This window comes from Mesoplodon bidens (assembly GCF_964165515.1).
Source record: "Mesoplodon bidens genome assembly, chromosome: 8".
Classification (NCBI taxonomy): Eukaryota; Metazoa; Chordata; class Mammalia; order Artiodactyla; family Ziphiidae; genus Mesoplodon; species Mesoplodon bidens.
In genome coordinates, this window is record NC_138165.1 from 748,473 (window position 1) to 774,324 (window position 25,852).

The following is a 25,852-nucleotide window of genomic DNA, read 5'->3' on the forward strand; positions in this document are numbered from 1 at the left end:
GGCTGCCTTTAAGGATTAAGGAGGGCAGAGACAGATTTTTTAATCAACACACTTTAATATTATTTTTTAAAAGTTTTAATAATGAACATAACTTTTTTTTACTTTTGCAACTAAAACTAAAGAAAAAGAAATGAAAACTCTTTATCCTTTCCTTTATACACACAGCTGTGAGGGGAAAAAACTTTAAAAAACAGACTTAAAAACCCTTATTATCCTCAGCAACTTCATTGGAACTTATTTCATTCTCCAGAGCCTACTGCTAAGTAAGGTCCACCACCATTTCTCACAGAGATCACAGCAACAGCTCACCAAATAGTATCCCTGCCACTTTCTTTACCCTTCACCAGATCCATCTCCATACATGCATCAGAATGAGGTTTTAATTGGAGTTTAACTCTGTGATCTGGACACCTATTACCCAGCCTAATGGCCTCAATGACCACTGAGGTTCCCCTCTCCACTCTGCTCTCACAATATTCTGCTCAAGTCGTACTAACAACCTGGAGTCACTACCTCTGATTTGCAGCCACTGTTCAACTGACTCCTGTTTTCCCTCCTACACTCAGCTGGGACAACTTCCCACTCCACAAAAATGTCCGTGGCCATCCCTAGTGGAGTGAGGTCCTAGTGCTGCTGTAGCCAGCGGTGCTTCCCACACTGTACCAAATCATCTGTGTGGAGGCATCCCCCACTAGACTGTAAGGTGTTTGAGGACGGGGGAAAATCTTACTCTTCTTTGTATCCCTAGAAGCTGGTACGGGCCTGGCAAAGGGTGCATCTTTAATAAAAGTTGGCCAAATAAATAAATGAACATTTCAATTAATAAAAAATGCCCCGACTGAATCTCTAAACAGTAAACATAACAAACATAATAAACAGCAGGCTAAAATCATGTTTATGGGTAAAATAAAAGTCATGAAAATAACTGCTTTAAAGATAAGTTTTTCAATAATTAACACTAATCTGTAAGCAAAAGAACTATTACTGGTAAACTTTTTATACTCAAAAATAGAAAAAAACAAAAAACAAGGAGAGTTCTCTGTTTGAACTTGAGCAAGTATCTTAAAAATATATATATAAAAATCAGGGTATTTCACAGTTTCTAATTAAAATGGAGAAAACAGTTAATAAGAATTTTATGACTTGAATATTAAACTGATTCCTAACAAAAATATCATGATGATCTTAAAAGGGAAGAAAGCAAAGTCTTTTTAAACAAGTAGAGAACATCACATTTACCGAAAGGCATTAATCAGTGATTTCAAATCGCCAAAAGGCAGAAAACGAAGATACCTTAATGTATTAGTATCTAAGGAATCTTAGCTGAAATCACAACATCTATTATTAACATTAGTGTATCAATAAAGGCAACTCTGGAAATACAAAATGCATGAAGTTAGTGTGAATAATTTGCCTTTTTCTCTTTCCAGAAATATAGAATCTCCTTACCACATTGTTTCTTAGAGTAAGTTAGATTTTTAAAAATTATTCGCCATTTTGAACATAAACATACGTGTGTCAGAGTTTGGAAGGCATGATACTCATCCACTTCTTGGGCAACATAATTATATGCTCTCAGAATAGCCACTCCAGCATCCTGCATCCCATCAACATCTTCAGAGTCATTAACCACAAAGATTAAACCAAGTCTGGGGGAGAAAGGGAAAGGCAAAAAGAAGAAAAAGAAACAACTCGAAGAATGCAACCAGTTAAAAAAGGAAAGGCATCCTCTCTTGAAAAACACAGTTCACATCATACTCTAACATGGTTGGCAAAGGCATTCATCACTTGCAGAATAAAAAAGCAGGTTCCCAAAGGTGGCTTAGACTTTTTAACTATTAAAGCAAGCTGTTTCAATATCATGAAATGAGGCCATTACTGACGTTTAAGGTATTGCCATAGTTTTAGATGGAAATTTGTTCTGTTTTTAAATAAAAATTAGGGGAAGTGAAAATTCTCAGAATGTGAAAACATATAGAAGGGGGGGTGGATTTTGAGATTTCATACCAGCAATATGGGCATCATAGGTACATGGAAAGCATAAAACTATTTACTACTGTCCTTAGGCAAAAAGCTACACCAATGCTGAAATGGGCGACTGGGACTGACATGTATACACTGATGTGTATAAAATTGATGACTCATAAGAACCTGCAATATAAACAAACAAACAAACAAAGCTATACCCAAAGTTAATGTTTATTACATTTTAAAACTTAAAGGAATAAACCACAAAGAGCTACCATTACACATCTACAGACTGGCCAAAAAAACTTGCACTGGCCGTTATAGAGGCCACTAGCCTCTATCTTAGAGCAAAAGCAATGAAAAAAAGGACAGTCTTTAACTCAAATGGATCACAGACATAAATGTAAAACATGAAATTGTAAAATTCCTAGAAAATAACACAGGATAAAATTAGGTGATCCTGGGTTTGGCAATAACTTCTTAGATCTAACATCAAAAGCACAACCCACAACAAAAAGAACTGATAAGCTGGACTTCATTTAAATTAAGAACTTCTGTTCTGCAAAAGAAACTGTTAAGAGAAGGAAGACAAGCCAAGATGAGCAGAAAATCTGTGCAAAACACATATCTGATAAAGGACTGATATGCAAAATATGCTAAGAACTCTTAAAACTAACAATTAAAAAAAAAAAACAGGGCTTCCCTGGTAGCGCAGTGGTTGAGAGTCTGCCTGCCGATGCAGGAGACATGGGTTCGTGCCCCGGTCCGGGAAGATCCCACATGCCGCGGAGCGGCTGGGTCCGTGAGCCATGGCCGATGAGCCTGCGCGTCCAGAGCCTGTGCTCCGCAACGGGACAGGCCACAGCAGTAAGAGGCCCACGTACCGCCAAAAAAAAAAAAAACAGTTAAAAATGGGCAAAAGATCTAAACAGGCACCTCACCAAATAAGGCATACAGCTGGCAAATAAGCATATCAAAAGATGCTCAAAATCATGTCATTAGGGAATTTCAAATTAAAACCATAATGAGATACCACCATACACCTATGAGAATGGCTGAAATCCAAAAAGTACTGACAACACCAAACTCTGGAGAGGATGGGGAGCCATAGGCACCCTCATTCATTGCTGGTGAGAATGTAAAACAGTACAACCACTTGCAACACAGTGTGGCAGCTTCTCAGAAAACTAAACACACTTTTACCATAAGATAAAGTAATCACACTTAGCAGTATTTACTCAAATGTTCTGAAAACTTATAGCCATACAAAAACCTGCATACAAATGTTTGTAGCAGCTTTACTCATAACTGCCCTAATCTGGAAGCAACCAAGATGTTGTAAAAAAAACTATAGGACATCCATATAATGGAATATTATTCAGTGATAAAAAGAAATGAGGTATTAAGCCACAAAAAGACATGGACAAAGCTTAAAAGCATACTGTACTGCTAAGTGAAAGAAGCCAATCTGAAAATGTTACATACATCATGATTGTGGAAAAGACAAAAACTATGGAGACAGTAACAATATCAGGAGCTGGGAGAGAGGGAGGGAGGGAGGGACAAACAGGTAGAGCACAGGGCATTTTTAGGGCAGTGAAACTAAGCTATATGATACTATAATGGTGGAAACATGTCATTATACATCTGTCAAAATCCACAAAATGTACAGCACAAACAATGAACCCTAATGTAAACTATGGACTTTAGTTAATAATAATGTAGCAATACCAGTTAATTAATCAACATTGCTCTAAAAAAATACAAAGTCTATTAATTTTTTTTAAAGTACAGCCTAAAAATATGATAAACATATATCAAACATCATGCTCTCAGGAGGTATGTGTAGAATTTGTGTATGCATGGATGAGGTAGTTACATGTATGAGGTAGTTGAGAGGGCTTGTTTTTAGATTATAAATTGTCTTTGTCTTTTTAAAACCCCTCTTATGACAGAAATCAAATGAGTAAGCGCCAGGCAGAAATGACCTAAATATTATTCTTATGAAAATAAAAACAAGGGCTAGAACCTAATTATCTCCTCACAAAGTACTTTCCTTTCCCAAGTATTCAATTTTTAAAAAGGGCATCAGAGTTGTTCTGTTAGCTAAGTCCCCAAATCCAGACTACTGTTTCTCCCAGGACCAGTCCCTCATCAAGTACCAGTAGGGAGGCTCTCAGATTTGTCCCTTCCTCTCCTCGGTCCCTGCCAACAACTCCATATACCACAGCAACTCATAAGAAGGAAAACAACCGCTCGTCTGCCTTGGTCTTTCCACCAACTGTTCACAACATGCCTGTGAGTTAAGTGCCTTCTGCTCACCTACCTTTGCAATCTGAAGAGCCCATGCCCTCTTCCCGTCCCTCAATGAGATTCAGTAAATCTTTAATTAATGCCCACTGTGTACCATAAGCCAACTTCTTTTGTGTTCTTATATTCCCTTTTCATCAAAACATAGCTCTGACTGTAATCCTCCACCTAACCATGTGGTATTCATGTTTACATTAAAAATTTCATTAAACTTAAAATCTCTGCTTTTCCATCAATGAAAACTCGCTATTTTCTTCAAAGTCTATCTTAAATCCAACTTTGCCATGAAACCTTTGTCCTTCCCAAATATCTGTCTATAATCTTTTTTTCCCCTGAAATTCTAAAGCACTTAGAACTAGTAAGGACATAACCTAGCACTTGATTGAATATCTTACTGAAAGTAGGCACAGTATTTTTTCCAAGAGGGTAGAAATGTGGCTTATGTTCCACTCACAGTATTTAGCTCAGTGCTGAGTATGGAACACACAATAACATTAATTAGCTAAAGAGCTCTTTTCTTCTTTATTTTCATGTTTTCTAAGAATTCAAATTTTATCAACATGTAAAATTACCACATACTATTCAGAATGTGGGAATATCTTAATCCTTATATGTAAAACCTTCAAACATTGTTCTGAAAAGGTACAGTGGAAACCCCAGCCATTTAAGTACCCCGTTGGCAGATTTGGTAACACAAGTGAAATAAATATGTCTGTTTGCATCTATAAAAAGCTGTGTAGGGCCTCCCTGGTGGCGCAGTGGTTGAGAGTCCGCCTGCCGATGCAGGGGATACGGGTTCGTGCCCCGGTCTGGGAGGATCCCATATGCCGCGGAGCGGCTGGGCCCGTGAGCCATGGCCTCTGGGCCTGCGCGTCTGGAGCCTGTGCTCCGCAACGGGAGAGGCCACAACAGTGAGAGGCCCGCATACCGCAAAAAGAAAAAAAAAAAAAAAAAAAAAGCTGTGTATACATTTAGTCCTTGACGGTCTGACAAAAGTTCCTGGCAAAGCTCCTTATCTCTGCTGAAGGTAGGCTTCGTGATGTGAACACTTACTTGGGAAAATTCCCTAAGCAAGCTGAGATCACATGCTATTTTTACACAGGCTATTTATTAATAACTCAATGACGGTAAGATTCTATTCATTGAGAATCAAATTCTCTCCCCCAAAAGACACCGGCTTCATACTGAGCAAAAGATAAAACTGCCCTTAACGATCCCCATGATTAATTATCCTGCAATTCAGTAACACCAGACTTGTTAAGAATGACAAACAAAACCTCAGCTAAATGAGATATACCATCAAATCGATAATGGTGTTACCTTAGTGGTATATGATTACTGAGGAACATCTCAGCTGTGTTAATCAACTCTGCAGTGCTCTCATGAGCAGGATCAACTATGAAAACCTGTAGGGGAAGGGAAAGGAAAACAGGAAATGACATTTAGTCAAATGTCACTGGGCCAATAAAAATGCCTTAGTCTTTACACTTGAAGGCCACCTTTTTCCAGCTACATAAAAAAGAAGTTATACAAAGAGCAGTTACCCTCCCTCTGTATTCAAAGAATGTGGTACTGAAAGGCTAAGTGATTTTCTCATGATCTTAAGCTAACAACATGGGAACTGCATCCAGCTGGCTAATACATGTCCTTTACTACACCTAACAAAACCCAAATTTTATTAACTCTCCCACCTTAGAAAATGGAGATTAGCTTCCTGTGTATTCATTTCGAAGGGTCTATGAATTAAGAATTCATTTAGAACCCAATTTTTAGACCACAAGCGTGGCTATCATGTATTAAGTTCTCATGATGTACTTTAAAAAATAATAATTATCCCATTTAATCTCATTTAATCAAATAAAGTTCTCATTTCATAAAGTTTAATAAATTATCTCATATGGTAAGAGTAAAAGAGATTGAAATTTTGACTGGGAAGGAAAAAAGTGGTTTCAAGAGTGAGGCAAGTATAGAGGATCATTTCCCTTGAAACTTCTGAGGAAGCCAACCTTGGCCATAACCTGCCCCGTCTCTTTAGGAACTACATGAGGTAAAAGAAAGACATGAGAGCGGAAAAGAGCGTCAACTAAAACCCCTTTTCCTCCATCTCTCTAAAGCAGTGGAATAAGGATTAAAAAGCAGGAGCTGATGAAGATTTATTTAAGGGAATAAATTGAACTATTAAATTTTAGAGATTAAGATATTCAAGAAAAACGGTAGTAATATATTCATCTTCTGAGTAAAAAAGAACAACTATCTTAAAACTTAACAGTCTAAACCGTGAGATTAAGGATGAGGAGCATTTCCTTATACACTGACATTTCACAGCCCTACAAACAATCAGTACATTTCCCAACCCTTTCAGTTTGAATATGGAGCTAGAAAAAGAGCGTATCTAGTGGTGGTGGTGGGGAGGAGCAGCTAGTAAAGGAGAGAAGTGAACATTCTAGATATGACAGAAAGGAGGGGAGAAGGCAAGGAAGAAATAGAGATCACAGCCCAGCAATAAGGAGTTTTACTTACCATGTTGTGCAAATTCTTCCTGATCTGTCGGATAACACCAGGAAAAGTGGGGCGAAGCAACTCTTGTAGACTAGAAGGCCATGAATTATATCTGCTATCAACCTCCAAGTTGTTGATCCACTACAAAAAAAAAAAAGAACACAACATTGTGCATACACTTTAGTCACCACTAGTGAAATTTGCAGAAATAACAATAAGACTTTAAATTATTTCAAGAAGAACCACATGGGAAAGACCATTTTTGAAAATATAAAGATCAAGTAGAGGGCTTCCCTGGTGGCGCAGTGGTTGAGAGTCCGCCTGCCGATGCAGGGGACACAGGTTCGTGCCCCGGTCTGGGAAGATCCCACATGCCACGGAGCAGCTAGGCCCGTGAGCCATGGCCGCTGAGCCTGCACGTCTGGAGCCTGTGCTCCACAACAGGAGAGGCCACAACAGTGAGAGGCCCACGTACAGCAAAAGAAAAAAAAAAGATCAAGTAGAAAAACGAGTGACTAAAACACAAGCCACAGAATAGGAGAAGGTATTTGTGACCTACGAAATCAATAAAGGACTAGTGTCAAGAATATCTATAGAAATCTAATATATCAATTTAAAAAAGGCAAGCAACATAAGAAATGGAAATGAGTCAAGAATATAAATAAGAAATTTACAGAGGAAATTTAAATAGGGAATTAACACAAGGAAAAATGTACACCTTCACTAGTAATCCAAGAAATATAAACTAAAAGCACAATGAAATTTCACACTGATTAAACTGAAAAAAAAAATTTTAAGTTTGTCAATATCCAGGAATAGGCAAAAATATAGAACAATGGGAATTCTCACCCAATTCTGGTGTCTGGAAGTCACTTTAGAGAAGATGACCTAATAAAGTTGAAGCCTTTATTACTACCCTACCACTAAGTACTACAGCTCTAGGTGTCTACCCCAAATATATTCTCACATGTATGCACGAAGGGAGAGGTACAAAAAGAGCAGGGTGGGGCTTCCCTGGTGGTGCAGTGGTTGAGAGTCCGCCTGCCAATGCAGGGCACACGGGTTCGTGCCCCGGTCCGGGAAGATCCCACATGCCGCGAAGCGGCTGGGCCCGTGAGCCATGGCCGCTGAGCCTGCGCGTCCGGAGCCTGTGCTCCACAACGGGAGAGGCCACAACAGTGAGAGGCCCGTGTGGGAAAGTATGTGTATATTACCTTGCTTATGTAAATAGAGTATTTCTGGAAGGATATACAACGAATTGACAATGCCTGTTGCTTCCAGGGAGAAAAACTGGACAGCTGGGTGAAGAGATTTTTCCAATACACAGTCTTTTGTATGTCTTAAATTCTAAACTGTGAATTTATAAAAGATATTTTTAAAAATCAGTAAAATATAAAACATGCTGTGATAAACTAGATCTATATGTATCAACCTACATAAGCCTTGAAAAAATTATTGAGTAATAAAAATAACTGATGAAGGATACTGATATGGCATTTTTCAAAATTTTAAAGCATACAATAGGGGAGAAAATGATCAAGTAAGGGACAGGAGGGATACACGCCCACTTCAGAAGAGGAATTACCTGCAGGGAGGAGAGGGGTGGAACTGGGAAGAGATATAAAGAGGGCTTTGACTGAAACATTTTTTTCTTCCAAGAACACATGAAATGATTAAATGTTAGCATTTAGCACGTATGGCGATGGGTCCTACGGTTGCTAATTATGTTAGTCTCTTTACTCTTTGTAATGAAAAAATTTTTAACAGGAAAAAAATGACACAACAGTATTCATCAAAATAACAGTTACACCACCAAGTGAGAAGTCAAGTAGTGAACATCTACATTCTGTATTATTCCCCTTTCCAAACACTTTCCCTAAAATCAGTGCAGGACAGACACCAAGAAAAGGGGACTGGAGAGCTGAGGGTGCCAGGAACGTCTCCATCGCCGATCTCACTTCCACCACGACTGCCCGAGACAGCGCTGCTCCCTCTGGTCTCTTTGCAGCGATATTAATCTACATAAATCCTTCAATATAAAATATCAAAGGCCTGTTAAAGGAGGTTGGTAGCTAAAAACTGATATTTTTAAACAAAACCACACAAGACTTGCATGCGACTGAGAATACACAGACTCAACACTTTCCCAAGAGATGCTCAGCCAAATTCCTAAAGAGATACAAAAGTGGAAAAATCGCGGTCTTAACCACAGTAAACCTAATAGCTCAACTTTCTGGAGCATTTAAGAGCCTACTTTACTATATACACGTAGCCGCATATATGCAGTTGTTGTAAATCTTTGATGCCGACAAAAGAGGTAAGAGGAATAACTTACCTCTCCTAAAAGACAAATGTGAAACCATAATAAAATACTTGGCCAGACCACTCCCTGGACACACTCACAGGATACCTACCGAAATAGCAGGGCTCCTGATGTCTACGGCATAGTCGACCTCAGAGGGCTGGATGTTCAGTTTCAAAACATTATGCAGAGAAAGGCCTTCTATTCCCAATCTATGCAGACCCTCCATCACCCGAGCTTCATTCCTCAATATATCAAACAGACTGAAAAAAAACCAAATAGGTATTTAAGAGAAAGGGCTTTAAAAAAAAAAAATTCTCACCATGAGAAAAATATATCAGTTCAAACTCAATGCCCTATCAAACGAGTTGAGAAATCAAGAGGGAGCTCTTCCCTTGAATCCTTTTGTCCAAATATGCAGAACCAAGTAGGCAGGAGTTGCTTCTTGGCTGATGTTTATTTATACTTATCTACGTATACACTGTGTATAGAAATTATCTCTAATTATAAACACACAATTTGAGGATGAAATAATCCTAGATGTGGATTTTACATTGCATGTTTTTAAAAACACTAAAGTAATCTCCCTGTGATATTTCTTACAACTGCACATGAATCTAAAATTATCTGAAAAGCTTACTAAAAAAACACCAAAAAATATACTAAATAATTTATGTTTAATATATGTTTCAATAGCAGCATCAATTCCCACAGGCACACACACATATGATCACAGAAAGTGGTCTGGAGGAATTCACACCCAACTTAAGAGGTTTGCTGGGTAAGGAAGAAGAAATAAGAAGACTGTTCCTTTATCTCTGCATTATTTAAAACTGTTTACAATAAGCAAGTACACAGTTTGCAATACTCTGGAAAATTAAAGAGATTTTTTTAATAAAAAATAAAAACATGGGCAATCTTTTATTGTGTCCTTTACTAATTTTTTAGTACCTCTGAAAGCAGTATATGGTCATAAAAGCTCAATGAACATAATGTGAAAAGCATCTTACTGTGGAAACTGCTTCTTTTAAAGCATTAACCAACCACAGCTTTTGTTTCACTATTATGAAGCCACAGTATCAACTGTGTCAATTTTAATATCAAAGATAAAATCAGAATTCTACCTGTCTTCTGCACCCAACCCCCAAAATTCGTAAGGAAAATTTAGAGCAATTTAGTCCTAAACCACATTTTAACAAAACAAAAAGGTATCAAACAACATATGTAAGACAGATCACCTTCTGAGACACCAGAGGCTGCATTTTGCATAAACCTACTTCATACTGTTCTCAGAAACAAAAGAACCTGCTCTCTTCTGTTTCTACGGTTAACAGGAAAACGAAGGCTCTGAAAGGGCACCCTCCAAAGACACCTGGGCCTTAAATGTCCAAGGCGGCAGATGTACATTAGGATAAAAAACGGCCAAGTATCACCCTGCCCATCCCAGCCAGAACATGGGCCTACCTACATGCACACACTGGGTCTGAGAAGTCATCAGGCTTTGCCACCTGTCACATCAAGGAGGAACAACAGTCTGGACGTGTCATAAGGAGCCACACGTTATAAAAACTTTTCAGGGTGAAAGATATTATCCATACCTGAATATATCCTGTGTCTCTAAATCGACATGAAGCCCGTTGATGAACAGTGCTGAATCTCCAGGCTGTAACCCTAAAGTTCCCTTGAAATACTGAAATATTAAAAACTTATTAAGGAGCAGGAAGAGAATATTTAACAGAAATTTCCATGTTTCTGGTCTTATTATACGTACAAATGTTGACAATGATTAACACAACTGTTTCCTACAATACTGGGGACAGGGAGAGAGTGTTAAATAAGCCAAGCACGAGAGTTACTTTTTGGTTGCCCTTCCCAGTCTGTGGTGCCAGCCAAGGTTGTGCTAGCGGTCACTGACAGCTGGGCCTCCTGGGTGAAGTCCAGGGATCCGATCTGAAAGGGTTTCAAAACCCCACACCTCCCTTAAACTTTCAAACTAAGGCACGCCAAGAAACCTTGAGGTGCTGAGCTAAGGACAGCGCCTACATACACCCGAGCTCTCCAAGACCACCTCCATGGGGCCCTTCAACTGCTGCTGACGCGGTGGAATGCATGTGACCATGCAGCCCCTGCAGCCCTCAGACCCGCCTGACCCACTGGAAACGCTGCTTTGATGCCATATCATACACAGCTTCTGTTGGCTTATATCCTTTCCAATCAATTCCTCTTTCTCGGCAAGGAAACTGGAACGGCTGATCATATACTCAACAGCACACAGTAGAGAAGGGAAGAAACGTATCAGATACTACGGACAGAACATGGATCCCTTAGCTCTCCCAGGGCTGGGGGTCAAGGGCAGGGATCGCTGAGCTCCCTTCACTCCCCCTCACTCAGTGGACAGAGAGAAATGAACTCTAAGATCTAGGACTGCGTGGGAAAAACACAAAACAATGCAGAAGCCACGGCTTTTGCTTCTCTGCCCTGCCAGGATAAAATGGCAAGGAAGATAAGGGGATAACAGAAATTTGCATCGAGAATCAGAATTTCTTACAAGGGAAAGAAAAACTCCACATCCACTCATTCCCAGGCTGCGAATACAGCACGCTGTGACTGTGGGAAAGACTGACTGGGAACTATGTGAAATGAAACACAACAGAGGATGGGATCCCGTTCTGAAAACGGGACTGCACGGAAGTTACCAAATGCTCTGCCCTACTGGGCTTCTACAACTCCGGCAGCCAGAACTCACCCTCCCAGCAGAAGATCGGAAGATCCTTTTCGGGAGACTAAACAGCTCAAGAGGAAAGGTTTAAAGATTCTGTCACTGGAGTTCCCTGGGAAACGACCATACCACCACAGCCTACAGTCATAAAGACGCATCCTTCGGGGCTTTCAATCAGTTTTTTATTGCCTCACTCTCTAATATGAGCAGTTAGCGAGAGATACCAGACATCTAAGGAAAGCCTCTAACATTAAAGACAAGAGAACAAGACAAAAAGAAAGGCAACTTAAGAGGGAACAGACTATGCAGAGAAAAGAAAACACATACATGAACCATCAATATCTTCAGAAGGATAAGACAACACCATAAAAAGAATAATTCAAGAATAACCCTTGTAAATTAAAAATTTGACAACTAAAGAAAGAAATCTCAGCAAGTGGTCTGAAAATCCTTCCCAGAAAGTTTAAAAATAGAAGACAAAAGAACTGGAAAACAGGAAATAAAAGATTTTTAATTAGGCCAAATTAGTCAAGGAGATGTAACATCTTAAGAATAAATAGGAATTCTAGGAAAACGGAAAAGAGAAACCAAAAAGAAGACGAAATGCAAAGAAATATGTCCAGAAAATTTCCCAATACTAAAGGAAAGGATTTTCCAGATTTAAAGGGCCCACCAACCACCCAAGAGTACAAAGACTTTTTAAAAAGGCATTATCACTATGGAATTTCAGATTACTAGGGTCAAAGAAAAGACCCTACATGATTCCAGAAAGAAAAGCCACATCTCATACAAAGGCTTCAGACTTCTCAAAAGCCATAATGGAAACCAAAAATCCAAGGAGCAATGACTTCAAACTTCTAAATGACTTCCAACCTAGAATTCTATACCCAGCCAAGCTATCAATAAAAACAGAAATGGAAGGGACTTCCCTGGCAGTCCAGTGGTTAAGTCTCCACGCTTCCACTGCAGGGGGCATGGGTTCAATCACCAGTTGGGGAATTAAGATCCTTCTTGCCACTCAGTGCAGCCAAAAACAAACAAAAAAACAAAATGGAAAACTGATTTCTCAGAGTCTGAAATTTACCTCACATGCAACCTTTCTCATGAGAATGATTTGCTGCATCAAAATAAGGGAGTAAACCAAAAACAAAGAAGACATGGAATCCAAGAAATAGGAGATCTGAAAAAAGAGGTTAAAAGAAGGTCCCAGGATAACTGGTATGTACTAGACATAAAGAACAACCAGTCCATAGTGAAGCAGATCAAAAATTGATAAAACCGGGCTTCCCTGGTGGCGCAGTGGTTGAGAGAGTCCACCTGCCGATGCAGGGGACACGGGTTCGTGCCCCGGTCCGGGAAGATCCCACAGGCCGCGGAGCGGCTAGGCCCGTGAGCCACGGCCACTGAGTCTGCGCGTCCGGAGCCTGTGCTCCACAACGGGAGAGGCCACAGCAGTGAGAGGCCCGCATACCGCAAAAAAAAAAAAAAAAAAAAAAAAAGAAATTGATAAAACCATGACAAAAACACAGGGATGGTAGAAAGATGGGGAAAGTGCCAATATGGAGTACTGGTAGACAGTGGGAGAAGTGGGGAGAGCAGTGAAAGAAAGTCAGACCTCATCCTTGTAACAGAAGGCCAATACGTAAGATTGGAAACTGAGAAAGTACCAATTTAAGCTTGCTGGAATCTGGAGATAAATATCCAAAGAATCAACTAGGAGTTGAAAGAGATGCTTCTGGGAAGGGGGTCACACAGGGAGTGAGACATGTTGGTGGGGGTGCTTTTTTCTAAAGAAACAGGTAGCACCATTTGACGCTTTGAATTATATATTCATGTTCAACTTTGATTAACTACTGAAAGTATAAAACAGATTGCAGAAATGAATCAAAATACCATCGTCTTTAATAAAAGAAGAGTAAAACTATTAAATGTCACTGATTTAACTCACATTTCCGCATCTTTAAAGAAATAATACAAAACAGAAAGGCACTATTTTCCAATGGTTAATACCTTCTGATTCTCTTCCACTTCGGTTCTAAGTTCTGAACTCACAGCTGTTTTTGTTATTGCTCTAAGGAAATAAAAACATTATCAGTGCTTAGTTTAGTATTTGATATAAAAGACTTCAATTTCCCTATACGAAACGACACATTGCTCCATAAATTACAAAAAACGAAATGGAAAAAACCTTAAACCTTTACAATTGATAAATATATTCCTCCTCTCAGATGTGTGTATTTGTTCATTATCACAAGATATAAAACCAAGGAAAAGTAACAGTAATAATTGCACTTTAATGCGAGTGCAGTTATTTCCAAGATCTTAGTTAAATATATGTAACTCTATTCCTGTATATGATATCGACAGCTCACAGGCTAAGGATATTGTTCAATAACTTAAGGCAGCAGACTGTTCAAGCTATTTAAGCACATGTGTATCTTCAATAGCATGCTTGATTAAATGATAATGTACTATAGGATCCTTAAGTCCTGTCTAAGAAATATTTTCCCAAGACTAATCAAATAAACAAATTTACAAAACATCCCATATCAGAAGTCAAAACACCTCCTTCAGTGACTCAAGAAAAGGACTGACAATTATTTAAGTTTCTGAAAATGTGGCTTCTAAAACAGGTTTGCCTTGTGTTTATGAGATGTGGAGGACCATTACACAATTGAAAGCAATAGCAGAAAAGCTGCATTCAAAATCTTAATCTGTCACTATGAACAAGTCAGCCTCTATGATTCATTTCCTTCATCAAGAATGAGTAAGATGATTGCTTCCCTGGTGGCGCAGTGGTTGAGAGTCTGCCTGCCAGTGCAGGGGACAGGGGTTCGAGCCCTGGTCTGGGAAGATCCCACATGCCGCGGAGCAGCTGGGCCCGTGAGCCACAATTACTGAGCCTGCGCATCTGGAGCCTGTGCTCCGCAACAAGAGAGGCTGCGATAGTGAGAAGCCCGCGCACCACGATGAAGGGTGGGCCCCGCTTGCCACAACTAGAGAAAGCCCTGGTACAGAAACGAAGACCCAACACAGCCATTAATTAATTAATTAATTAATTAATTAATTAATTTAAAAAAAAAGAATGAGTAAGATGATATATAAGAAACTCTTCAGGAAGAAAAACACCGGAGTCCATGCCAGACCCTAAGTTAGTTACATCTGCATACATTAAATTTTGTTAACTCATCTAATCCTGAAAGGTAGGTGTTGTTATTTGTTTTACTGCTGAGGAACGTGATTATTTACAAAGTTCACACAACTAGCAAGAGGCAGTGGCAGGGACACAACCTAGACTGCTCTCTTCAACCACACAACACGGGCGCTTGTCGCCTTCTCGGGAAGATGGGCCATTAACAGTACAGTGCTGGTAGGAAGACAACTTTAATTTCCTAAGCATTTTCATATTTTAATGGCTTCATTTTATGCATAAACATGAAGATAATTAGGCATATGTTAAAAAGAAGAATGTCTCAGAGCCTTATTACTCTATGTTACCTGGCTTTGGTAGGAAAATTTTGACTAAGATCCTTCATAATCACCAGAGCTAACTCAATAGGAGCGGCCAAGATGCGGGCAGCAGTCTGAAAACTTAGATCTGCAACAACATCAAACGTAAGTTAAAGTGTATTCATCTCCAGCAATGAGAAAGAAATAGGAAGAAAGCACATTTATTTCCCACTATTTTCTTGGTAATTAAGAATGCCCTAGAATGCCATTTCAAATCATGCCCATGGTTGAATTGAAGGTTTTACTCACTTCATAGGCCCCTAGAGTGTTTACTGTAGCCGTTCCTCGATCTGCCTGCATAAACACTAAGGCATATACCAACACATTTAGCACAGGACTAATCCACCCCAAACTCTTTTCCTTCTTCTGGATTTACAGCATAACACAAAGTACAGCAAAAGACTTTAGTAAATTATGCTGGGAAAGAAAACCTTGATACATAGTTCTTTGGACCAGAAAAGCACACATACATCCTGCCATACTGACATGCCTTTAACATCCAACTGTGTAATAAATGTATACACATAGAAAGATTAAAACAAACTTGTTTCTAGTATTACAAGCTTATACACCTGGTCACACAAAGAAAGATCATCTACAAATATATATTACTCTGCAGAGTGTTATTTGTCTACAAAAGGACTTTCTTCCTTTCTTTTCTAATAAATCAGGATTAATCACATGATCCTTAAAATTTGTGAATAAATACAATTAAATTCAAATTGTTTTTTTAAATACCATAAAATTTAGAATGATTCCTCTACGTTTTTATTACCTTGCAATTGCCAAACTTTTAAAGGTGCCATTTCATTGGTGCTCTCAACGAGATGCTTTCTGAGTTCTTTCAACTGTCCCTTCAGGTCAGGGTGCAGGTCTCTGAAAGAAACATAAAATCAATCCTTTTCAGGTGTCTTTTCTTTCCCAAAGCACATTTAGAAGTTAACCCCAAATTTATCTCACAACTCTCCCACTTAGTAATAGGAAAATTCCTACAATACAGGAAAAATATTAAATTTTTCTTAAGAAACAAGTTAATATAGAAAAGTATGAGTTAATTTAAAAACCATAAAATTTACAGATTAAAAAATGAATCACTACAACAGCGACTCTCTATGTTGAGGGAGGGAGAGGAGTGGGACTGAGAGTAGGGAACAGAGGGGACCTCAACTCTATCTGTTGTGTTTTACTCCCCTTGGTTATTTCTTTCTTCAAGTAAAAGGTGTTATGTTGCAGGAAAAAAAAACCTTGATAAACAATTCTTTGGTACAGAAAAGCAAGTACAATAGAAACAGTCAATTCTGGGTGGTGAGTACAGGGGTATGTTATATTATTCTCCATCCTCTCCTGCACCTTTTTAATTTCTCAAAATAAAATTGGAAATACCTTGCTACCAATCCCAAAATGAGTTTCTTTCAGCTACACACTCATAAATCCTTTAGTCACATGAATATAATTCAAGCTAACCAAGATTATCGCGTTTTGTTTAGTTTTACCTTGAAATACAGTGCATTCTATTTAAAGTTAGTAAAACAGACGTTTTCAGAGGCAGAGATAGATCATTTAGATCAGACAGACAGATGGAACAGAGTAATCCTGTTTTTAACAGTAAAAACTCAAAATTTCTTAAATGCAACCTGCCGAAAGTAAAATATTTACTCAGATCCTTCACCATCCCAGCAATCCATTCCAGTTACTACACTTTTCTTCATGGTAAAAATATCTTAAAATGGGTCACTTACTTTAGTTAAATAACCATTCTGAGTGTCCAAAAAGGAAATTGTCTTCAGTATTCTACATACTACCTTTGTGCTATAAACACATGAAATCATAGTGCTATCCAAAAAACAAACATATAAAACATGAATATGAAAAGGGATTCTGGAAACCTGGATGCAGTAAAAATGGAACCTGACTGCATATTAATAAGGCCATAACTGATGTTCAACACAAAGAAATGTGCATTTGCACAGGATGAACTCAACATATGCACAGTCACTCAACATCAACAAAGTCATCTCTACTGAACTGTTAGTCTAGCTGTCATTTCACTGGGTCAAATGTTGAAGCTAAAATATATGAAACTGCACCTACACATACTATTTCTATTAAAAAAAAAAAAGCACACCATAGATGTCCTAATTAAGATTTCCAGATAAAGCAGAATTCAGGGCTCTGAACAATGACCAAATCATAACAGAAATAACTGCAACATTTAAAATAACAGCTAAGAACATTTTTCAGCTATAAAATTCTATTATGCTTTCATAAAACAGTTATGGAATTTTCTTCAAAAGGCAACTTCCTATCCTCTTTCATATAAAGCAAATTGTAATAAAATGTATTTCAACTGAACATATATAAAATCTACCACACCTCCTACTACAACTCTTTTGCAATTTTTCAAACTATGTTTAGTGTAAGTAAATAGCTATAAATACAACATTGTAAATCAACTATAATTCAATAAAATAAAATTATTTTAAAAAGAGATAAGAAACAAACAAGCAAAAAAATAAATAAATAATAGCTATGACCTCTCTAACATAAAATACATTTGATTTTCCTCAGGAAAAGAATGTATAAAACAATTAGATTTCTCCTATTATGTGAATCAAAAAATGGCATGTAACTTTATGCTATCAACTACAAGGTCCAGAAAATAAATCAATTTAAGCCATAAGCAGGCAGCCATAGTATCATGTAAGAATAATGTGCTTCAGAATTGCCAGAAATCATAAACTGTACTACAAACTAACTGGTCATCTCCTCATATCAGATTACATACATAAAGTATTGTTGGGAGATGTGTAACTCAGGCAGTAAAGAGAAAGATGATGCTTACAATGTGAAGAAGGCTGGAGGTTTAAAGAGAATAAGACCCTTTCCCAAAAGAATATACATACCTTAATCTTCCAAAGAGAAATCCCTGAACTTCATCAATAGGATCATTTTCACCAATCACTGTGGTGTTAACTTCAGTTCCTACAAAAGCACAGCAAATACATGTCTAATCACTCAGATTAGAAATAAAAATATTAACTTCATAATATTTGAAAAAAATTTGAAACACCTGAAACTATAATAGCATTTAAAATGTTGAATACCTCAACTAACATAGTGGTTAACAAACACACATAATAAATGAGGTTTTGATATATCCTGTGTTCCTGGATAAAGAAAGAATGTGTTTTTCCTTAAACTGTGGAAATTTTTACATGTTAAATATTTCAAAATCAATACCTTTAAAATTATGAATAATGGATTTTTCAATATCAAATTTCTGAGGAATTTGCAACTAGGCAACTTAATCCTAAATATAATTATTGAGGACAGGATAATGAAGTACGAGGCTATCTTCCATGTACCAAAACCAATCATTTTTACTTTTAAAACAAGCTCAAAAGACATAAAAAGATTACGCATAAAACTTGTTGAAATAATGAATTCAAAACCCTAGAATATTACAACAGGAAGTATCCACAGTAAACTGTTCCAAGTGCAGAAAATAATATAAAAACATGAAACTGTTTGTTAATTATATGATAGCTTAAGATTTCACATTGGGTCACAAATTAATTACTATTTGTGAACTACCTATCATCAATAACAATAGCTACTACTTACTGAACTCTTTTGTGAAAAAAACTTTGTTAAATTCTTTACCTCTACATCTTATTTTCTCCTCAAAAATACTTTAAGAGGCATATATCATTATCTGAACTCTACAGAGAAAAAATTAGGGCCTAAAGAATTTGTCACCCAACTCAGATATAACAGAACCAAGATTCAAACACAGGTTCATTATACTCCTGAATCTATTCTTTTTCATTAAAGAAACAAATTCCCCTTTAACTCATATTTAAAGAAAAGAAAACACATTGGTCTTAATTTACAAATTCACCTTTCACCTGAGTATCATCCTTGGCCTTGTACTCAGTGCTCTTAATGGCCAACTCCACACCATAGCCAGAGAGGTAAACAGGCTCCTTCCTGGGATTCTGCAAGCAGAGCAAGTATTCCACTATCACCACTCAGCTCTCCACGCATTCCCACCTAGCTCTTTATACATCACAGCACACAGAGCCTGACCATGTTAACGTCACATAGCCATCACCTAGGATTACACACTCAAAACATGCTTGAACTTCCATGGGAATCCTTACATTGTGGATTCTGCCACAAGTGTGGGAACAGGAATTCCAAGGTAGAAACAAAACCAGATGAAGGGGGCTTCCCTGGTGGCGCAGTGGTTAAGAATCCGCCTGCCAATGCAGGCGACACGGGTTCGATCCCTGGTCCGGGAAGATACCACACGCCGCAGAGCAGCTAAGCCCATGCACCACAACTACTGAGCCTGCGCTCTAGAGCCACAACTACTGAAGCCCGCGTGCCCTAGGGCCGGCGCTCCGCAACAAGACAAGCCATCAAAATGAGAAGCCCGGGCACCGCAACAAGGAGTAGCCCCCACTCGTCACAACTAGAGAAAGCCCGCCCGCAGCAACAAAGGCCCAAGGCAGCCAAAAGTAAATTAAAAAAAAAATTTTTTTTAAACCCAAAAAACAGATGAAGGGATAGTGGAAAGGGCAAAGGTCACCAAACCATGTGAAGAAATGGAGAAAACAAAAAAGCAGTTCCGGAACCTACACAGGGTTGAAAACTGGTGAGGTTTCAAACCTACAAGTGCTTTGTTGAGACCGTGTGTGTAAATGTGTGTGTGTGTACATTTTTTTACTGACTTGAAATGTCTTCAGGCAGGGTTAGGGCTGACCTAATGTCACAGGCTTACCATCATCCTGAATGAGGATGGCCCTTTAAATACCAGCAATAGGGACTTCCCTGGTGGTCCAGTGGTTAAGAATCCACCTTCCAATGCAGGGGACGCAGTTTTGATCCGTGGTCGGGCAACTAAGATCCCATGTGCCGCGGGGCAACTAAGATCCCATGTGCCGCGGGGCAACTAAGCCCGCACACTCTAGAGCCCACATGTCACAACTAGAGAGAAGCCCACATGCCCCAACAAAGAGCCCACGTGCTGCAACAAAAGATCCTGCGTGATGCAACTAAGACCTGACACAGCCAAATAAATAAATAAATAGTTTTTAAAAAACGGCAATAGAGCAAGGGGGGGCGGGGGGGGGTGTCCAAAACTGGATATTGATAAATCTGTTTCTGCTCACATAAATTTTCATTTAAAATTTTTATTTTACTTTCCCATGGACTTAACATCTGATATTTACTGAGCTTAATATGACACAGAAACTTTAAAGGCCAACGATCTTTACATATAAATATTTTAAATGCTAAATGCCACACAAGGTTTCAAAAGCTTAATTTTAAATCAATTCTGCCTGATTTTACCTCTTTAGAAATCCTCCTTTTTCTATCAAATAAAAAGATGCCAAAAAGAAAAAAAGAAGGGTTTGGAAAGGAAGTGAATTCAAGAATCAGTTCCATAGTATGATGACCATATTAAATCTGGACCAAATTAAATATAATTTACATGGTTCATTTTGAAATAGAACGTAGGGAATTCCCTGGCGGCCGAGTAGTTAGGACTCTGCGCTTTCACTGCCCAGGGCCCCAGGTTCAATCCCTGGTCGGGGAACTAGGATCCCAGGAGCCGCATGGCATGGCCAGGAAAAAAAAAAAAAAAAAAAAAAATCAAAGCTGAAATAGAATGTTAATTTTATACAGCAGTTTTTAGGCATATTGTTTTACATTTCTTCAGAAAGACAAGCAAAGTACCTCCTATGTGCAAATAACAGATTTGATGAAAGTACTACACTTCCCAAAAAAGTAGTTCAAATCATTTTATAAAGGGGGAAATTATTAGCTGAAGTGCTAAGGTTGTGGTGGGCAAACTAATATTTAAAACAGTTATAAAATAAGTCAATACTTACAGATATATAATGTCTGAATACGTAATTGATTTTGCCTGCACTGCTTTTTGATACAAGTTGTCGGTGAAACTTATAAAACTCCTCAGAGCCAATCTCAGAGTAGAAAATAACCACTGAGCTTTCAGGATTAGATGAGGGATATCTGTGATCTCCTTTGAACAATAAAGGTTTTGGTCTGAAAATAAATATTAAAGGCTTAAAATTGTTAACTTAAAAAAGTTTTTAAACATTAAAAACAGTACAAAATGAACCTACAGCAATGATAATTTAAGCAAACATTATAAGCATCTTAATATAAAGAGTATCACAGTCTTAAATAGTTTTCAGTTAGTAAGAATACTGAAAACAAAACAGGTATCAGTCTTATTTGTTCATAATTAAAATTAACGAATGTACATTATATAAATACTAACCTTAAAATGTAGACTTTGACTAATAATTGTTACCAATTTCTAGAGCAGGGGGTAAAAAAGCCAGAAAAAGAATACACATCCAGCCCTCATAGTACTAAAACTTTAGTAGATTATTCTACCATATAAATATAATGTAATTATCTTTTTATCTGAAGACCTAAGGGCAAATAATGCAAAAAAGCAGAGGATAAATCTAAGCGTATAACTTCCCAATTACAGTATCTCCCTCCTCTATCATTTTTACTATTATGATCATCCTACTACTGCATCTAAAATTTAGGTTATCCTCATAAATTTTAAAACTCCCCCCTCAAGAAAACTTCTCTAAGAGTGACATCAAGATATTAGCAGATCTTAATGCACAGACTTTATGACCTACCAATCCTTCTTAAGGAGGTATACCTACGCGTACTAAGTGGAAAATGCCCCTTATAAAAATAAACCTACCTACCTGTATAAATTTATAACCACAGAAAAAAGTATAAAAGAATAGATGCCAATCCATTAAAAAGTTACCACCTCTCAGAAGAGGAGACATTATCACTCTTTTCTTTATAAAGGTCTGTATTATTTTAACAAATTAAAGAAAGAATTTTTCAAGTCAGTCAATTTTGTTTTCCCCAAGGAAACAGCACTTTACTATACAGCCAATTTTGAATGTCCATACCTCACCCCCGAGACAGTTGAATGCTCACTGAGTTTCTGGTAATCACCCTGAGGAAAAAGCACTCATACCATTTGGTGGGCAGAGGACAGGTGCTGAGCAGATAATCTCATTAAAGAAGAATTTCCCCACCTAAAACACCCCCTGGCACTTCTGGTAGAGCAGGGCAATATCACAGAGAGAGATCACTGTTATACAATTTATAACAGCATGGGAGGATGTACAGAGGGGTTATTGCCCTAGGCAGACAGCAAGAGGTACCTATTGTTATTTGTCCACCACAGGAAACCTACCTTTAAGCAAAAAAACATCAGGCCACTGATTACCAATTGAATATTCAAATTAAGCTTGCAATTATCTTAAATAGTCTCCTTTGTCTGAAACTAATACTATCCTGAGAGATCATTATCATTAATATCATTACTCCAGGCACTGGCTTTAATACACAGAATATTCTTTACTAAACTGATGACAAAGCCTATGTAATCTCTCCGATACAGTCATTATTAAGTAACAATAACAGTAAGTACTCTTATTATCTCTATTTCGAAACAAGATGAGGAAAGAAACGTTATGTAATTTGCCTAAATTCACAAAACTATTTTAAGTGATGGAGCTGGGATTTAAATCTAGTTGGTTCTGGTTCCAGAATTCACATTCTAAACCACTATACCTACGGACTAAAAAACCCATAAGAAAAATCAGATGGTGGACCTGATATAGGAGAAAGCACAATGAATGCAGGACATTTAAATAAAGAAACACACAATCTACCTTTCAGAAGCTGTTAGTAGAAGAGTCTCAAGGGTATCAAAATCACAAGTCCTCTTTCCATGCACTGAAAAAAATGAACTACATCCTTCTGGTGGAGGTTCATCAGCTGCTATCTGTCATTTAAGAAACAGGACATTTTTTAAAATAATTTCTAACCAAAAACAAGATAAAAACATGAATATTCTAAATAGGTAATAAAATGATAATAAAACAACATCAGTAAAAGCAAAAATTAACATCTACCGAACACCCATTATGTGACAGAAAGAGCTTTATGCTTCACTGCTTTCTTGTATTATTTCATCTAGTTCCTCCCAATACCACTCCATGAGGTAGGTGTTATTATTATCCCCAAAATAGAACTTTAAAATTCTATCTCAGAAGATATCAAAAGATATCCGGTGGGGGGACTTCCCTGGTGGCGCAGTGGTTAAGCATCCGCCTGCCAATGCAGGGGACACGGGTTTGAACCCTGGTCCGGGAAGATCCCACATGCCGCGGAGCAACTAAGCCCCTGCGCCACAACTACTGAGCCTGTGCACCTAGAGCCCGTGCTCCGCAACAAGAGAAGCCACCACAATGAGAAGCCCGTGCACCGCAACGAAGGGTAGCCCCCACTCGCTGCAACTAGAGAAAAGCCAGCGTGCACGCAGCAGCGAAGACCCAATGCAGCCAAAAATAATTAATTTTTTTTAATGTTAAAAAAAAAAAGATATCCAGGGAACACAGTATGTACCTTGTAGAAAACTAAGCTTACAAATGTCAATTGTAAGTGTCAAAGTATAACAATGCAGTCTTAATTAAGTATAATACGCAGATTAATGTGAAGCCCCTCCCTGAAACAGGAAGAATGACACTGAATCTAAAAAACCAACAGGGCCTAAAAAAAGAGTACAGATGGAAAGGTAAAATTATCCAAGGAGCACACTAAGATATTCAAAGGAAAGGCTGAATGAGACGTGGGGTATGTTTAGAGTGAAATGCACTAACGCCCAGGCACAATGAGATAAGTCCACCTGCAACTTAAACGAGAGGCACACTGAGAAGCATGAGTGTATAGAGATGGGGAAAGGAAAGGACATAATGACAAGGCCTGGGTACACACTGAGGTCATTTATGTACCATATTCCTACTGAATGTCCTTTTCTACTGCTGGAATACAAATAATTAAGAACAGACGGGGAGAAATGGAAAGCTTGTTATGAAAAATTTTTAAACTTTCCATTACACTTTTCTTCTTTTTTGTAAATTATTACAAAACTTACAAACTTGTGTTTGTAAGAAGAAAGAACAGTACACTAAACCCCTGTGTACCCATGACCCAGCTTCAGTAATTATCAATTCATGGCCAATCTCATTCCTTCCACCTTCCTACCACACTCCATTGGATCATTTCGACACAAGCTCCAAATAGCATTTCATTTATAATGTTTCACTATGTCTCAATAAAACACAGAGGTTTTTTGTTTTTTTTTTCCTGGCCGGCCGCACGGCTTGCAGGATCTCAGTTCCCCGACCAGGGTTTGAATCCAGGCCATGGCAGTGAAAGCCCAGAATCCTAACCACTAGGCCACCTGGGAACTCCCAAAACACAGAGATTTTTTTTTAAAACATACTACCATTATCACACTTTAAAAAGAAAGTAATACAATTCTGTATTGATGGCCACCGGCAGCATAGTTTTTCAATCTTCCCAAGTTCTCCCATAAAAACAAAGCAAAAATGAAAACAAAAACCAGTGGACCGCATTTATGACAAAACTAGGTGGAAGGAAATCCCCATGATACAAAACACAAAAATGACCGGCAGTCATCAGAGGCCATGGAAGCAGAGGGAAACTGCAGAGATTGTGATGATCCTGAAAACAAGAAAACCCCAGAACAGCCAAAAGGTTTTCCCTGGAAAGCATCGTGGGCCGACGGGTTCTGTTTCACCTATAGTACAGGTAAGCACAAGGCAGGCTGACCACTGTGAACTCAAAACTCACAGGCTAGGACTCCCTTCTAGGAAAGGGCCCCACTCTAAGGAGAAACTGTTGAGGGCAGAATAAAACTCAAGTAGGACAGAGATAAAAGCCAATAAAAGAAAAAGTCCAAATATAAAAGTGCAAGAGGGGAACAGAGTCAGGAAATTTCAAAAAGCAAGCTACCTTTTTTTTTAAAGCCACCTTATTTTAACATAACATAAAATCAACAGAATAGGGAACCATGCCGACCTCCAAAAGTTAAGGAAAACTAATTTCACAACAAATTGAGCAGAAAAAGTCTCAGTGTCGAATCCCATACAAAGCTATTGTAAGAAAAGGGGAGAGGGGAAGAACAGAGTAACACCCTTATTCTTACAGACGAGTGCTGTACAAGAGAAATTTCTGCAATGATAGCAGTCTATTGGGAATTCCCTGGTGGTCCAGTGGTTAGGACTCAGCGCTTTCACTGCCGGGGCCCTGGGTTCAATCCCTGGTCAGGGAACTAAGATCCAGCAAGGCCCTTGCTGGGGCCAAAGAAAAAAAAATGTATAGGGCAAACAGTGTAAGTTACTCAACAGAAAAGAAAGGGATAGAGGGAGAACCTATAAATTAAGAGACCATCCATCCCCCCTAAAAATCAATAAATTTTTTAAAACTGGGCAAGACTAAACTCTACTCTTTGGAGATGAACTCTTGGGCAATGAAATGTTTTTTTAAAAAAAACAAAACAGGGCTTCCCTGGTGGCGCAGTGGTTGAGAGTCCGCCTGCCAATGCAGGGGACACGGGTTCGTGCCCCAGTCCGGGAAGATCCCACATGCCGCAGAGC

General features: G+C 38.4%; 1 protein-coding gene across 1 annotated transcript in view; it reads right to left on the reverse strand.

Moving 5' to 3' along the window:
- UGGT1 (UDP-glucose glycoprotein glucosyltransferase 1) overlaps positions 1–25,852 on the reverse strand; it is a 99,622-nt gene that overhangs the window by 59,317 nt on the left and 14,453 nt on the right. Inside the window, exons 5-16 of the mRNA XM_081242401.1 lie at positions 23,060–23,172; positions 21,209–21,383; positions 19,210–19,306; positions 18,212–18,290; positions 16,084–16,184; positions 15,297–15,396; positions 13,809–13,869; positions 10,678–10,769; positions 9,192–9,342; positions 6,799–6,918; positions 5,599–5,684; positions 1,514–1,649 (exon numbers count right to left, since the gene is read on the reverse strand). Of these exons, the coding sequence (XP_081098527.1) occupies positions 1,514–1,649; positions 5,599–5,684; positions 6,799–6,918; positions 9,192–9,342; positions 10,678–10,769; positions 13,809–13,869; positions 15,297–15,396; positions 16,084–16,184; positions 18,212–18,290; positions 19,210–19,306; positions 21,209–21,383; positions 23,060–23,172 (1,311 nt within the window). The remainder of the gene's footprint in view (positions 1–1,513; positions 1,650–5,598; positions 5,685–6,798; positions 6,919–9,191; positions 9,343–10,677; positions 10,770–13,808; positions 13,870–15,296; positions 15,397–16,083; positions 16,185–18,211; positions 18,291–19,209; positions 19,307–21,208; positions 21,384–23,059; positions 23,173–25,852) is intronic.